Raw genomic sequence first — 15,012 nt, forward strand, 5'->3', positions numbered from 1 at the left:
TAATTACAGGTTATGTGGATTTTGTTAGGTACCCTGTAAACAGATTTTTTAAAACGAAGTTATCATCTTTCATTGTTTTCTGTGGTCAACATTCTTTAAAGACACAATGTCGATAGCTTTTAAAGTGCAAACATACATAGTCACTGTTTATCGTGTATACAACATTTATAGTTCCGATCCCCTACTCTCGACAAAGGTGGTCATTATTTCATATTTTGAAGCGAATAATTTGACTTCTTTAAATATTTGATTAATGTCCATCAATTCAAACTTTAGAAACATATTACAAAAGAAGCCTTTGCTCAACAAAAAGTAATTTTGAAAGCTGGGTATTTGTTGACTTCAGTTGTCCTTGAAAGGATGTCACGTATAACCATTCTTACCAGAACTACCACTAGATATATTTCTCCTATATATTTATTTATTTTTTTATATAAATTTTATCTAGCTAACGCTAACTACTGTATAATTACACTGGTATACAGCTGTATAGAATTCAGTTAGCTAAATTTTAAAGCTATACACATTATTATTTGCGTCATTTAAAAATAAAGTTGGAAATTTATTTATTTTTGTTTACCAAAGAAAGTTACCAAAATGCTGTAAATTACACAAATGAAATCGAACGCTTTATAAAGATGTCCAATTATAATTATTTATTTTCCTACTAGGCAAGTAATGTCTTTGTTTGAATTAATCACTTGACAATGTCGCTACTTTAAGATTGATAAAAAAATAAAATGTATGGCGATAACGAACAGTATTCAAGCCAAAACGTCTATTAAACAATACAAATTTTGGAGCAGAGCAAACATGGCGTCTAGAAAACGAGGTAGGCTGTTTTTTATACAATTAACTTTGACATGAATGGCAAAAATCTTAATCTTTGATAGCTATCTTGTAAACAACCGGTATTAACTATCTACTCTGTATTTTTATGATAGTTATCTTGTAAAGCAACTGGTATTAACCATCTACTCTGTATTGACAATATTTAACCTTTTTACATAATTATACTCATAATGCAGACATGCATGTTCGATTGCTTACGCACTTCCTTCATCAATATTCATGAAAAGGTGCAGAACTTGCTTAATGGCTTTGTTATAACAACGATTCAATTAGAAAAATTTCATGGAAAGTATTTTTTTTCATTTAACAGCATGTTTCTCAAATCATTTAATCATTTTATTTCACATAAAAATCGGTATTTGTATAGCGCGTATTGCTTTAACGTCTGATTTGATAGAGTGCAAAATGTATATACCCTCCAAATCAAAAACAATTTTACAAAAGAAGTTGAAAAATCCCCCCGCCCTACGTAAAAGAATTATTTTGCAAGATCCTAGCTAAATTCGAACTAATTTTTTTTTACTTATTTATGGATTTCCTTTGTATTGAATATTTTAATGTATTTTCCATTTTAACATTGTTTTCATAGGGCAGCTGTGTGATAACAACGATAGGGACGGGGAAAACAACCCGGATGACAAAGACGACGAAGTGGACAACACAGCGGGTAGGTCTAAGTAAAATGATAGTGTACATCAGAGAGGACACCACAGCTGGTATGTCACCTCCTTAAAAAACAGAGCCAACACGGACCTCCAAAAACATCAGAAGTTGGATCAGGTGCCATTGAGGAGACTGCATCACCTGCGGACCCGTCACACCCACCGTGTGCTCATTATTAGGCAATTTTTTCTTACTGAATTTTCTACGAATTACTCAAATTACCCGATGAAAACAAAAGGCTTACATTGGGTGTGATCGGTTAACAGGGAACTTACTCCTCTATGGCTCCTGGTCCCACCTTTTATATGTTTTAATGTGTCCTTGTTTGCTCTGCTCTCCATTTCTAAATAAATGTTTAATATTCCTTAAACATCATTACCGTTTCTGTCTTCATGGTTTATATTTGTAGGTCTTGGGTTATTGTTGGACGCTTCTGATAATGAGTATATGATTAAATGTTGTGGTTTTGTCGATGCCTGGGAGTTTTATGCCAAGTCAAACACAGGGGTGGTGGATCTACAAGTGTGGCGCCCAATAGGAGGCGGAATTTACACATTAGTTGGCCAAAACTCCTACACAGTCACAAGTTTGTTGAAGTTGTCCTTAAACTAAATACATGTATTTGTCATCTGATAGTTCAATCAAGCAGTTTCTGAGTGTTAAGACTTTTTAATTCAAAGATTTTATGAAAATCTAGATAGATGGCATCATCATATTTAAGAGTACATTGTTTTCAGACACGGACAGGGAGATAAGATATTCTATTCCAGTCTCGGAGCGCATACCTGTGAAAAGCGGAGACTACATAGGATTGTAAGTATTTACACAACCCTTAACTCAAGTTTCAAATTAAGTCTGAATTCAATTCTTAGCTCGAGTTTCAAATTAAGTCTCAATTCAACTCTCAGCTCAAGTCTGGACTATTTATTTACTATCGGTATAGCAGAGAAGAAACTAGCAAACATCGCTTTTGTTGCTCTTTGAGATCTTTTATCGATAAATAAAGTGAAGACCAAGTGTCAGTGTGCCCTTTGTCTTTAGCTACACAGCTGGAAATCCTATAGTAGCCTACAAAAGAGAGGGCGGTTGGTGGAATTCGAATGGTTGGACGTCGTCAGATTCTATTGGATCTTCTGTGGTAGGAGACACTTATGACTGGGGGTCCGCCACCTCTTTTCATGAGTCACGGGAATACGCCATCAATGTCCAGTTGGATCCAGGCAGGATTTTATCATTATCTTATTAGGATTAATAGTTCGATTAATAGTTCGGCAAAGTACATTAAAGTACTTAAAAACAGAAGACTTAAAAAAAATCTCTAACATCAATGTAGACACCCAACCAACCTAGAACATTTTTTTTTACTTTAGTATTAAGCGGTCCCTAATTGACACTGCAGATGTGGGTCCGTTACTTAATTTTATAACCTAATAATAATCTATTTTCTTGCCAGTTAAGCTGCTAAATGCTGAAAAGACATTTGGCAAGTTCTATGCTCGATACAATGATTTTATTTCATTGTTTTTGATAGAATTATTCAAATAAGGGCCAATAGAATAAGATAGAAGAAAAACATTTGTTCAGAGCTTGGTTGAAAGTTGTGAAATTTGCCGGGGAATACAAGTATAGGCTCTTGAATAAATGAATAAATAAGTGCAAACATACTAATAATAATTGCTTAATTTTTTTGTTCTTTCTAGGAAACAGGCCAAGTCTTTCAAATTTGGACAACTCGTTGTCTTTTTTAGATGATACAGCAGTAAACACTCTCATCTATACTATAACTGCTACCGATAGTGACACATCTGACGTCATTACAACTGAAATGACTACGTTATCATCTTATTTTACTTTTGACCAATCAACGGGTAACATCTTTAAAAAAAAATTAAAATTTTCAATGATTCTTAGTACTTCTGTTGTCTAATGAATGTTATTATAAATTATTACAATGTAACTTAAATATTACTAATAAGTCTCTGATTTATTTCATTTTGAAGATAAAAATCCATGATTTGATAAATGTTATCTTATAAACTTGGTTGTTATTACGTCGTAATCTACAAAATCAAAATTGATTGAGTAGATCTTTGTAGGAGAAGTTAGGAACACGGGGATTCTTCCCAGTGGAACCACGTCTTTAACGTTTCGGGTGACAGACACGTGTGGGCGAACAGACACAAAAACGTTGACAATTGTCGTCACCAATATCGTGAGTACCATATATTAGGGTATCAAATACCTTTGTTATTAATTTGTTTTTAGATAATTTAAAGATACTTTTATTCATAACATTTTCCCTCTTTCTTAACTAGATAATGAAAAATCAATTCTATATATTCAATTTCTATTCATAACTATATTTCAGCCCCCTGTCATTCATAACCTGCCAGCATCATGTGACCTGTCGGAGGACCACGCCTCGGAACAACTACTTTACACGATAAACGCCACTGACTCCTCCTCCCTAGACAAGGTTACGTGTAGTGTCAACGGCATCAGTCCAACCACAGACAACTTTTTCGCCAGATTAGTAACTGGATCAACTAGTAATAGCTCTATTCCTTTGTTGTATCATTATTGTATGGCAAATTAAATGTTCTAACTCAGCAACACATATATGAATTTCATTTCATTATACATGTATATTCATTTGCTGAGTTTTTCTACTTAATCAACTTTGAAATTGATTTGAATGCATTTTCGTGTATACTCTAGCGTTTTTATTTACATGGAGAAACTGGTGTTAAAGCGACGTCACACATGAGGCTACAGACACGTTGATAAAAAAAATAACGATAGAGGGCAGCGAAAATTGAAACACATAATATGTTTGTTTCGTTTTTTTAAACTAAAATGTTTAAAAGCGCTAGCGTACTTCATGGAATGTGCCTACGTGACAAATTACTTTAAAGAATTCTTTAAATATTCACGTATAAGATCTGTTTTAAATTTGGATGATGAAAAAGTATAAAGATTTTCTTTATTCAAATGACTTTTTTATTTGATGAGTACTCAGTGGGAGGGGGAAAGACCTATTTTAAGAAAAAAGAATGTTCTCTCAGAATAAGCCATCATTTTAATTGTGTTAAATTTTTTTCAGTGCAAAAATCTAAATAAAAATTGAGCTCTAAATGGAATCTGTTATAGTTAGGAGAAAAGGCAAGCACAAACTAAATACAGTTTGATCAATAATTTTAACAGATGTACTCTTTGCATAGAGCTACAATCCGAATTTACTCTGACTTCACTGAATTCCAAATATGAAGAAATGTCAATGCGTATAAGTACAAACCAAATAGGAATAGCTCCTTTTAACCTTCAACAATTAAAGTAAAAATTGACATCTGAGGATATACTAAATATGCATAGCTTTAATCTCTCAGCAGAATGGCATATTTCCAATTTTACATTCAAAATAAATCAATTTTTTTGCTTTACCTTTTCCAAAATACATGACATTCAATTACAAAGATAATAGGAGTAATATCAGTAACTGATTTCGAACGTATAGTTTTTGAAATTGCGTTACTAATACTTTTCTGTATTATATATTTTCCTGTAAAACTTTTCTGTTGAAGAATCCAATGATTGAGTTAAGTTCTGGCTTATTATTAGCCTTAAGAAGCTTTTGTATGAAAATGTGATGTTCTTCTTATTCTAATACATATTTAATCCATGAAAACAAGCTGTATTTCTTTAAATAATATTCTTTAACTTTAATTTGAACTTCACTTGTTTACAGCGTTATACGGAGTATACGTGAAAGCACAGCCCTCGTTGGATTATGACACCGCCCGGCAGTATGACGTCACAGTGAGGTGTACAGACGGAAAAGATCCCGTGACGGAAGTATTTACAATATATATCTCCCGAAACAACCCACCTGTTTTTGTCAACTTACAAGGTTTGAACACATTTATTACTTTGGTTATGGTCCTTTCTATTCACCTTTACAGTTGCTCAGGCGGCGCTAATATCACACACTACACGTAACCCGCAAAAGGTGATCCTTACGTCGCACGTTCGAGACCGGTCGTTTAAAATGTGGTCCCGCAGTATTCAAGCTCAAAGTCAATTTAAACAATACAAATCGGGAGCAGAACAAACACCGATCTCGAAAAACATCGATATCAGAGATGGGATTAGATACCTTGAAGGAGTAAGCATCCCCTGCCGATCGGTCACACCCGCCGCGTGCTCCTTGCTATGATCGGGAAAAAGGAAAAAAAATCATTGTGTAAATAATGGCCTAACAATTAGTATGAAAAGCGTCAGTCAGCATTTGACCACAAAACTTGCAAAATGATGATTTCAAACGAGACTGTTGATATCATTAACGTCTTTTCTAGTAAAATATCCAAATATGAAACAGATGTTTCAGACTCTGTGATATCTTTTATTTCAAGGGATAAATCGAGTCGGCATATGAATGGAAGAAACTATTGATAATACGTCATCGATATATCTTAATGTCGAGTTGAAGGCCACAGCAAGTGTTTTCTTCTTCTCATGTAGAAATTTTTTGATACATTCTACTTCATATGAATAAAAAAAATAGGTCCGGTAATTGTACTGTCTCGTGATTAGCACAGTCAGATAACCACGCATCTACACAGAATACTCCAAGTCCATATAAACTGATGAATTTATTGACTAATATGTAAGATGGCATGTGGTAAAGGACTACAAAGAAAACAAAAGGACTAATAAGAAAATGTTCACAATATAATATACTATTAGTGCACGACTTTACCAACTTTGATGATGACTGTTATGGCGTTCCATAGAAAAAATGTTTCAAACAGCAATGTATTTATCTTAAATTCTACTATTTGCATAAAATTATATTCTTATAAGTTACTTTACTTTACTTTACTGCTTGAATACTGTTCGTTATCTCCATATATTTCATTTTATCCAAGTGAAAGAAAGCAGTATAAATATTCAGTAATATTATGCTACTTATAACAAGTTGTTTATCCTAGATATAATAATGACAACAATGGCGTGCCGTACTTCGTGCACATGCGGTTACCGAAAATCATAATTTTCTATCATTTAAGTTCCAGACTGCAGCTAGGCATTACACATCAAATGAAGTACACATAAAAGAATAAATTTACAAATGTATTCAATTACTTACACAGTGATTTCCCTAATCTTCCAAAAAATTAACAGCTAAACAATGGGTCAGCCTCATCAGGCTCATGGCTTCTAGAACAACTTGTATTAACAACTCGTACCTTTAATAATTCGTACGAAGGACGGAACAGTAATACCGGGACCCAATTGCTAACCATGGGAATTCCAACAGATTATTGGAAGACCTGATCTCCAAAAACTACAAAGATATTGTCAATCAGAACTTCAAGCATCTTTTTAATATCAACTTCAGAGTACTTATGTGTACAATCAGAATGGTTTTTAACAAAATTTTGCAAATGACCAATGACAAGGTGAATATATTCACAAGTTCCATTTTATTGAAAAAACAGCTATCTTTGATGTCAAAAGCCTGGACTTTTTTAATCGTTGGGAATGGTTGTATAAAGTGTAGAAAACTCGCACGTTTTGATGTTATTGATTTTGTTAAAATTTTGTGATTTCAATTTTTCTAAAAGTTCTTTGGAGTTTTTAAGTCAACTTTTATGAAGAAATTTTCACATCTTGTGATTTGCCATCTTAAAAGTTGTCTTGTTAAAATTATTCTGATTTCAAGCACAAGTAATCTGAAATTGATGTTGAAAATATACTTGACTTTTTTTATTGACAATATGTAGTGTTTTGAAACTAGGTCTTCTAGCAAACTGTTAGAATTTCGAAGACACAAAGTGTTCCCTTTTATTAGCCACCCAATTTTTTTTTAATTCTTATGAAGCAGAATTTATTCAAAACATCTTCATACGAAGAAGAAAACTCTTGCTGTGGCCTTCAACTCCACATTAATTATATGGAGGATGTTTCATCAAAAAGCAGTAGTTAATTTCAATATAACATGTCCAATTAATGTATCCCAGTGAACCCGAAATAAAAGACACCAGAGTCTGCCAAATGTCTTTCGTATTTGGACGTTTCACTGGCTATAGATGTTAAATACTAACTGACAACTTAACTACGGGATGGCTTCAGGTTTTCCATCTTCAAGTTACGGGTCACGGTAGCCTTGTGGTAGGTGGTTCTCTTCGTGATCGGGAGGACTCGGGTTTGATTTTCTTTCGCCATTCCGCTTCAAATCTATGACGTTAATATAGATAGAGAGTGTTCCTTTGCTAAGTAACCTCCATTAGAAGTGAAAGTCATGGAACTTTCGGATGAGACACTAAAATTCGAAGTCCTATGTCAAGGTAGGCGTTGGCGCATTAATGAACCCTTACTGCTCAATGGCCCCGAGTGCTGAATATATGTCTAAAGTTGAAATCCTACACCGGTATAGGGGACCTCTCTATATGAGTGAAAAATTCTCTAATGGGATGTAAAACAACATACAATCAATTGATCAATCCTCTGTTTAAGTAGTAATATACCAATTTCATCTGTATTTAATGTTGATGTCTCTCAAATGGTTCGGTTTGGAAAAGCATGTTCTAAGTATGATTGATTTTTTAAACCAAGACAGGCTACTGACAAATAAGATGACGTTAAAAGGTTCTCGCCTTTTGCAAATTCTATTATCGATAGGTGAAAATCGCATAAATTCCTCAAACAATTCTAATTGTGAAGAGGGAAAAAAATCACAGACCCCTGGAAACACGAGAGGTGCCTAGAAGTTATCATTCCCTTCTTACGTGTCACGTCCACCGTGAGCCTTCTATAATGATCAGGTGAACGGAGCATAAAAACAAAGGCCTAACAATAGGAATGAAACACGTCAGTCAAAATAGGACCCAATGTTAGAAAGATTTTTGCAAACGAGGTCATGATAACCACAACAGAATTTGTGAAATGCTGACTTTAAACAAGATTAATAAAAGCCAGGTAACATCAACTTATCTCTCAGTAGCCTGTCTGTGCTTAAAAATTGATCGTACTCAGAGCACATTCTTTGCTTACAGAATCAGCTGGAAGATATTAACACCATATTTAGGTGATAGTGGAATAATATTACATTAATAAGGGAAGTTAAAATGACATTTTTTTTACAAATACAACCTATTGTTGGGTCGTATTTTGACCGCTATATTTCCGACAAATAATAAGGCCATTGTTTTATATTGATTTTAGGGGGGTTACTCTGCCTACTCGATTAATTTAGAGGGCTCGAGACGGATGTGACCGGTTGACAGAAGATCTATCTCCTCCTATACACCTGACCCCACCTCTGATATTTCCGGAGGTCCAACTTTTGTCCGTTCTACAATTCATATTGATGGGACTTTTTAACAATATACAGATATGTAAGCGTTGTCATGGGTATCGGTCTTACAATAACCTATTAAACACGATCTCTCTTTTGATTCACCACTGCGTGTAATTTAAGTACCAGTCCACATAAAAATCAGACAAAATTGTATGAAAGTGATACATGAAGGTTTTCAGAATTCGATGATTTTTCACTCACAAATTTCTCTTGCAATATGAACAACGTATGTAAAATGAAAACTGCTTTGAGTCATGGTTACCATGGAAACCCGGCCAAAGAAATTTCCTTAGCAACCGGCAATTTTTTCCATGTTGATGGACAAAATTCACCTATCTTTAAGGCTTAAAATAAAATTTTAATACCATGAAAATTATTCTCAATTACTGGTGTAATAAAGATACACATTTAAAGTGTTTTAATAATGCAATAAAAGAAATTTAGGTCTTAAGTTAGTTCTGTGCTAGCCATTGGAAGGCACACATGTTTTGCAATTTTTGCTGATTCAGCATTTTTCGTGATTTTGGCAATATTCAAGGCCAAATTTAAAAAAAGGCCAGATTAATACAGCTGTTGCGTGTATTTCACATAAAAGCAGATGAATTTCTCTTTCAGAATTTGAAGTCAAATCCACGGGCCTTTTTGAAAATTGAATTTGTTGCCTAGCAACAAATATGGGCATTTTGATACATAAAATGAGAAACAATGTAAAAAGTTTACGGAAAAATCAAATGAATTGTTATCTACAAAAATGAAAAACAAATTTTAAAATAGCAGAATTAAATTTGGACTTCCTAGCAAATTATTGAATATTGTATAATTATTTATCTCCATAGCAACAAAAGGTTCTCCATAGCAACGGGGCAAAGAAAGTCAATTTTGACATGTATTCATGTAATCTTATTAAAAATTTATTCAAATTAAGTAAGAAAAATGTCGTTGAGCAAAATTGACGATGAAATGTTGGTCTTATTAAAGTTTTTTTTGGTACTTAATCAACCCATAGCAACGATTCCCAGTACAGGACAACCAATGTGTACTATGCCTCCTGTAAAACAGATTTGACTTTGGGATCGTATTGTTTGTCATGGAATTGAATATTCAAGTAATGTGCTGATAATTGTATATGCTGAGAGTGTGGAAAGAATATAAAATGTTGTAGCAAATTATTGAATATCGTTCATTGACTTATTTCCATAGCAACAACAACACTTCCCCATAGCAACGAGGCAAAGAAACTTAATTTTGACACATATTCATGTAAACCTGTAAAATTTATCTAAATCAAGTCACAAAAATGTGTTTGAGAAAAATTGACATTGTCATGTTTGTTTTAGGAAAGTATTTTTGTACTCATTTAACCCATAGCAACGATTCCTAGCACATAGCCAACAATTTTGTCAGTATGTGATTCATTCTCTGTAACCGCTGTATTGAAAGATTTGGCATTCATCACAGATTTCGGGGATACATGTACGACTCTCAAATAATCACTACAGAAAGCATTACAATGTAACAATTATTCCTCATGAAAATAAATAGATAAATAAAAAGAATATTGTTTTCTTTTCAAACAGTAAGAGGATAAACACGTTTGTTCATATCTAAATATAGAGTTTTATGCATCAATAACCTCGAGTAATACTTAAGTGATTTAAGCCGATGGTCGGGCGACCAAATTATTATCGTATCATCTGCTGAAAAACTTAATCAGACGATTCTAGTATCGGGCGATGCAGAGTAGTCACATTAAGGACATTGGCAAGTCAAGGTTTTCCGGAGAAAAAAGGTATTAATACAGGGTTTTTTTTACTTATGAAATAGTGATTGAGAGTGATCTCCCGTGTAGAATTCTCTAAGCGGTGAAAACCAATTAAAGCCAATGTTTACAGAGGTATAAACAAAAGCACATGTACTTCCTTCAATGGGTAGAATCATCTATACAGCAAGAAAGAAAAGTAGTAATGACTTTTTTATACATTGTATTCAGGGGACAAAGAACCAAGAGGTCGTCATTTACCATAGTTGTGCTCAGTATGCTGGGAAGGGCAGATATGTGACATATGCCGAAAGGTAGACCGAGATCAGTTCCTATGTTGTATGAAGGAAGCAGCATTTAGGAACAACGAATAAAAATTGAAATAAATCCATGCCAATATTTTTATGACAATGTGTTTCAATCAATTTAGTCAATTAAATGATAGAATCAATAAACCAGTCTGACTCTCTTGACCATTATGAATAATATGTAATTATAGCTGTTAAGGGAATTAACTCAAAAATAAAGATCGTTGCTGGTATGTCCATGTCTTATATATACATTTTCAGTCAAAATATCTATAAGTCATAGGAAATGAAGATACAATAATGTATATAATACAAAAACTATATGAAATAAGTGGGTTTTGGAGAAATATTATGGTGAAAAATTATGTAGGTCCCTTTTATCAACATTTACATACCGGTAGGATATGCATTGAGAATTGCAAAAACACTGATATGACAAAATCTAAAAAGGAAGGTTGGCTTGGTAGGTTAAACAATCCAGAATATAGCCTGTTTAATACAATTAAACCTACTCAAGAGTTCTTGAAAAATTCTATACGATAACCAGGAACCTTGCCAATGTCCTTTTAATTCCTAGGAACACCGATGTCTTTACATGTTAAAAATTTCTAAGTAGACCAACCCTTACCCGATCATCGTTCGCTGAGCCGCTGTTTGATTTTCACCGTCGGCAGACATTTCATGAAAACCCAATCCCGAAATGTCGATCGACCTACGACCGACATGACAAACTGTCTGGTGATGGTTGAACAATGATCCTTATATTGACAATGATGCCTTATAATTTCAAACCTAGCAATGTTGAAGGAATCGGCCACCAACGCAGAACAATCTGATTAAAATCAGATCCTCGATGCTACGAAATGTCGCTTAGCAACGCAGAAAAAAGTATAACTTGTCCCGACAGACACAAAATTGGCCAGTCGAGGCAAAATAAAAAGTCAAAATCAGACAAGACAACACACAATGAACTGCCGACTGTCCCCCGAAGAATCCTATTTTTGTTTCAAAAAACTTCGGCCATTGGTCATTTTTGGAAATGTGACTGGGATGTAAGGTTTTCGAAAGACTAAAAGAATAACGTAGACTTAAAAACAGGTTGTGTTAAACAAATTTAAATTAAATTGAGACCAACAATATCATACATTTAAAATATGGAACAAAACATTTTAGGGGAATCTATGTATTAAATCTCTGTTTTTGCTTTTTATCTGCTATTGTATGCATTATTTATTTATGTATGTTTGAATTTTTTTGTTGTTGAATTTCTCACTAAAAAAACTATATCTCCCTCCAGGATTTCTTTTTGAAAAATAAGGGGTCATGGGACACAAGTCTCACCTGAATCTAACTGTTCCTGCTGTTATTTGAATATTTTCGCTATGTATTCTTAAGAAGTTGAGATGACCCTTTCCTAAATTAATATGATCATGCCAGATTACCTATCGGGTCCATGATTTTGGCAAACTGAATCTGCACTGAATGAGGTGCTTGGTCACAATATACTTATAATCTTGTTGTCCTTGAGAAGAAGATTCTTTAAGATTTTTCCCCCGAATTGCATCTTCTCAGGCCTTTCCGGCAAGCCCCGTAAATACATTTAATGTATTTAAATCACTGGATGTTAAAAATTTGTACAAAATGGAGTGATATGTAATTTTATAATTTATATAAATATTTAATAAACATAGTTGATTGTTACTTCTGTGGTATATTTTAATATCTTTACATTCAATGAAGATCAGTTCCATACTCCATTGAACAAAAATCTCCCTACATTTATTCAAATGTTTCTTAAAATGGGTTATCATAGACGCCTCCGTACATGTAACAAATTCGAGGTTGTTTTTTCCACTTGTCCCTCCCCCCCCCCTTTAAACCTCATCCAATTCTTAACCTAAATCTAATAATTTGGATTTACACAGAGACAGAAAAGTATATGTCAGCTTCTTAACAACAAGTAAAAGATACAAGCTTATATCTGATCTTTTGAAAAATGGAAATTATCTCAAATGAACACAATATATGCTAGATCAACATTACCAGGGTTAAGGGTTTTATTAGGTGTATAGAGTATAATTTTATGTGCTTGCTCACTTAATCTCTACCTTTTCTGTCACTGCATTTCATTTCTGGTATTTTGCGTAGCATTTCCGACATATTTTTAATTTCATTTCCGACATTTTTTTTTTTCATTTCCGACAATTTTTTGTATTTCCAGAATATTTGCAGGATACCTTTCTGGCAATTTTACGTTAGCCAAATAGGTGGAAATAGAATTTTTAAAGAATTAATTTCAAACTACATTTTCAAAATATAAATAAAAACATATAATACAATACATTTATACAGGTAGCATTAAGATTTATAGCATTTTTCCTTTTCCCTGTGCAGCATGTACATGCATAATGCGATGTCTTTGTTTTTAAAAACATTCTCCTGTCCTTAGAGAATCCCTTCAACGATGGTTTTTCATGGCCATAGGAACCGGGGGAGCACGGGGCCCATGCCCCCCCCCCCCCCCCCCGATAATTTTGCCGATATATAGAATACTATAGAAAACTTCGCTACAATATGTTTGTGCCTACTCAATAATAATGTCTGATGACCTTTTTTGAAAAGGAATTTTTTGTAGTTGATAGTGCCTCCCAAATTAAAGTGTATGGTTGCCCCCCCCCCCCCTTCAAACTGAAATTGCTTCCTCTGGGCCTGTTTTTACGTCGACTGGTTTCTGTATGCCTTATAATTTCCATCCTAGCATATCTGATTTCAAACTTAAATCTGAACATTTAAGAAAGGAGATGACGAAAGTTCACAATACTTACATGTGTCTCAGGGAATCTTTTTAATCATTATTTTGGCTTCAAGCAAAACTCATAATTTGGATTTCAGTGATTTCTCCATGATTTATTCATTAAAATTTTTCATAAGTGAAGTCTTCAATCCTGCTTTCATTGCAGAAAGGTACTTGAAAAATGTCGGAGTTAAAAACTTTAAAATGTTGGAAATAAAAGATGAAAATTTAAAAAAATTCCGGAAATGAAATGCAGCCATTGAAACTATGCCCATAATATCGTGCACATGTCTTGGATTTAATCCACAATACACACTAATGTGTGTGTACAAGTTACATGAAAAACATTATTTATGGAATACATCCTTATTTTGGTAACAGATCAGAGATAGATGTAAGGAGATGGGTGAACAAGGCGTGCAGAATGCCTATAGCTTCAGATATGTAAAAAATCAAATTCAATTTGTGAAATTAGTATTAGTAAATTTCTTTTTATTGAAATTCCTGAAATTATGATAAAACTTTTCCGAGGAAAATTTTCCCGGCAAAAAATTATTCTGTTATTAAAAATTAAAGGGGTATTCATGGGGATCGAACCCCCTAGCAATAAAAATCCTGAGTATCATTTTCCTTTGATACCAACGCGCTAACCACTACGCTATACAACTCCTGATAAATGGTGGCATTTAAATCATGTTTGTGATATGACCCTTGACTAAATGGACTTAAGAAGGCTGGGGGGTTGTGGCCATTTTCAGACTATATTGATCTCCTTTAGAAGAAGAGCTCCATATGAAGATATACAAAAATGATCAAATTTTAAAACTAAAATTTTTGAAATTTTTCTTTGCCAAATGAAAGTTGACAGCTTAAGATATCATACCTAAAAAATTAAGTTATATCTGATGGTTAATTTGTTGACCCCCCAGCCTCCTTAAAGTATTTCTCAGAGGATGCGAATGTTGTGTCATAAAAGTGTATTTTTAAGGTATAGTGGGTCTTTGCTCCATGTCTTTGTTTACTAAAAAATGTATATATTTATGCAAACTTTGACGGTAACCTTTCAATAAAATGGAGCGATGACCCACTCATATAAAAAAAAATGTTATAGTATGAGAAAAATGATCGTTTTGCCATCTTTAGTGTGTGTGTATGCTATTTCATAGGCAAATAATTTCAATCTTCGTGAGATTTTTGCAAATTGTGGAAATTTTACATAAAGTATACTTTAATGTTAGATGAAATATCAAAGAAAATTTTGCTGTAATTGAGATTT

At 33.6% G+C, this 15,012-nt stretch overlaps 1 protein-coding gene across 1 annotated transcript in view; it reads left to right on the top strand.

Annotated features, from left to right (window-relative positions):
- The first annotated feature begins 813 nt into the window (after nt 1–813).
- The window catches only part of LOC133198243 (cadherin EGF LAG seven-pass G-type receptor 2-like), a 28,275-nt gene continuing 14,076 nt past the window's right edge, over nt 814–15,012 (top strand). Inside the window, exons 1-9 of the mRNA XM_061334369.1 lie at nt 814–832; nt 1,442–1,519; nt 1,925–2,101; nt 2,253–2,328; nt 2,557–2,735; nt 3,216–3,383; nt 3,612–3,727; nt 3,884–4,064; nt 5,261–5,422. Of these exons, the coding sequence (XP_061190353.1) occupies nt 814–832; nt 1,442–1,519; nt 1,925–2,101; nt 2,253–2,328; nt 2,557–2,735; nt 3,216–3,383; nt 3,612–3,727; nt 3,884–4,064; nt 5,261–5,422 (1,156 nt within the window). The remainder of the gene's footprint in view (nt 833–1,441; nt 1,520–1,924; nt 2,102–2,252; nt 2,329–2,556; nt 2,736–3,215; nt 3,384–3,611; nt 3,728–3,883; nt 4,065–5,260; nt 5,423–15,012) is intronic.

Source organism: Saccostrea echinata, unplaced genomic scaffold, assembly GCF_033153115.1.
Source record: "Saccostrea echinata isolate AGI-Se365-2 ecotype Australia unplaced genomic scaffold, CSIRO_AGI_Sech_v1 ptg000001l, whole genome shotgun sequence".
In the NCBI taxonomy this organism is placed as follows: domain Eukaryota; kingdom Metazoa; phylum Mollusca; class Bivalvia; order Ostreida; family Ostreidae; genus Saccostrea; species Saccostrea echinata.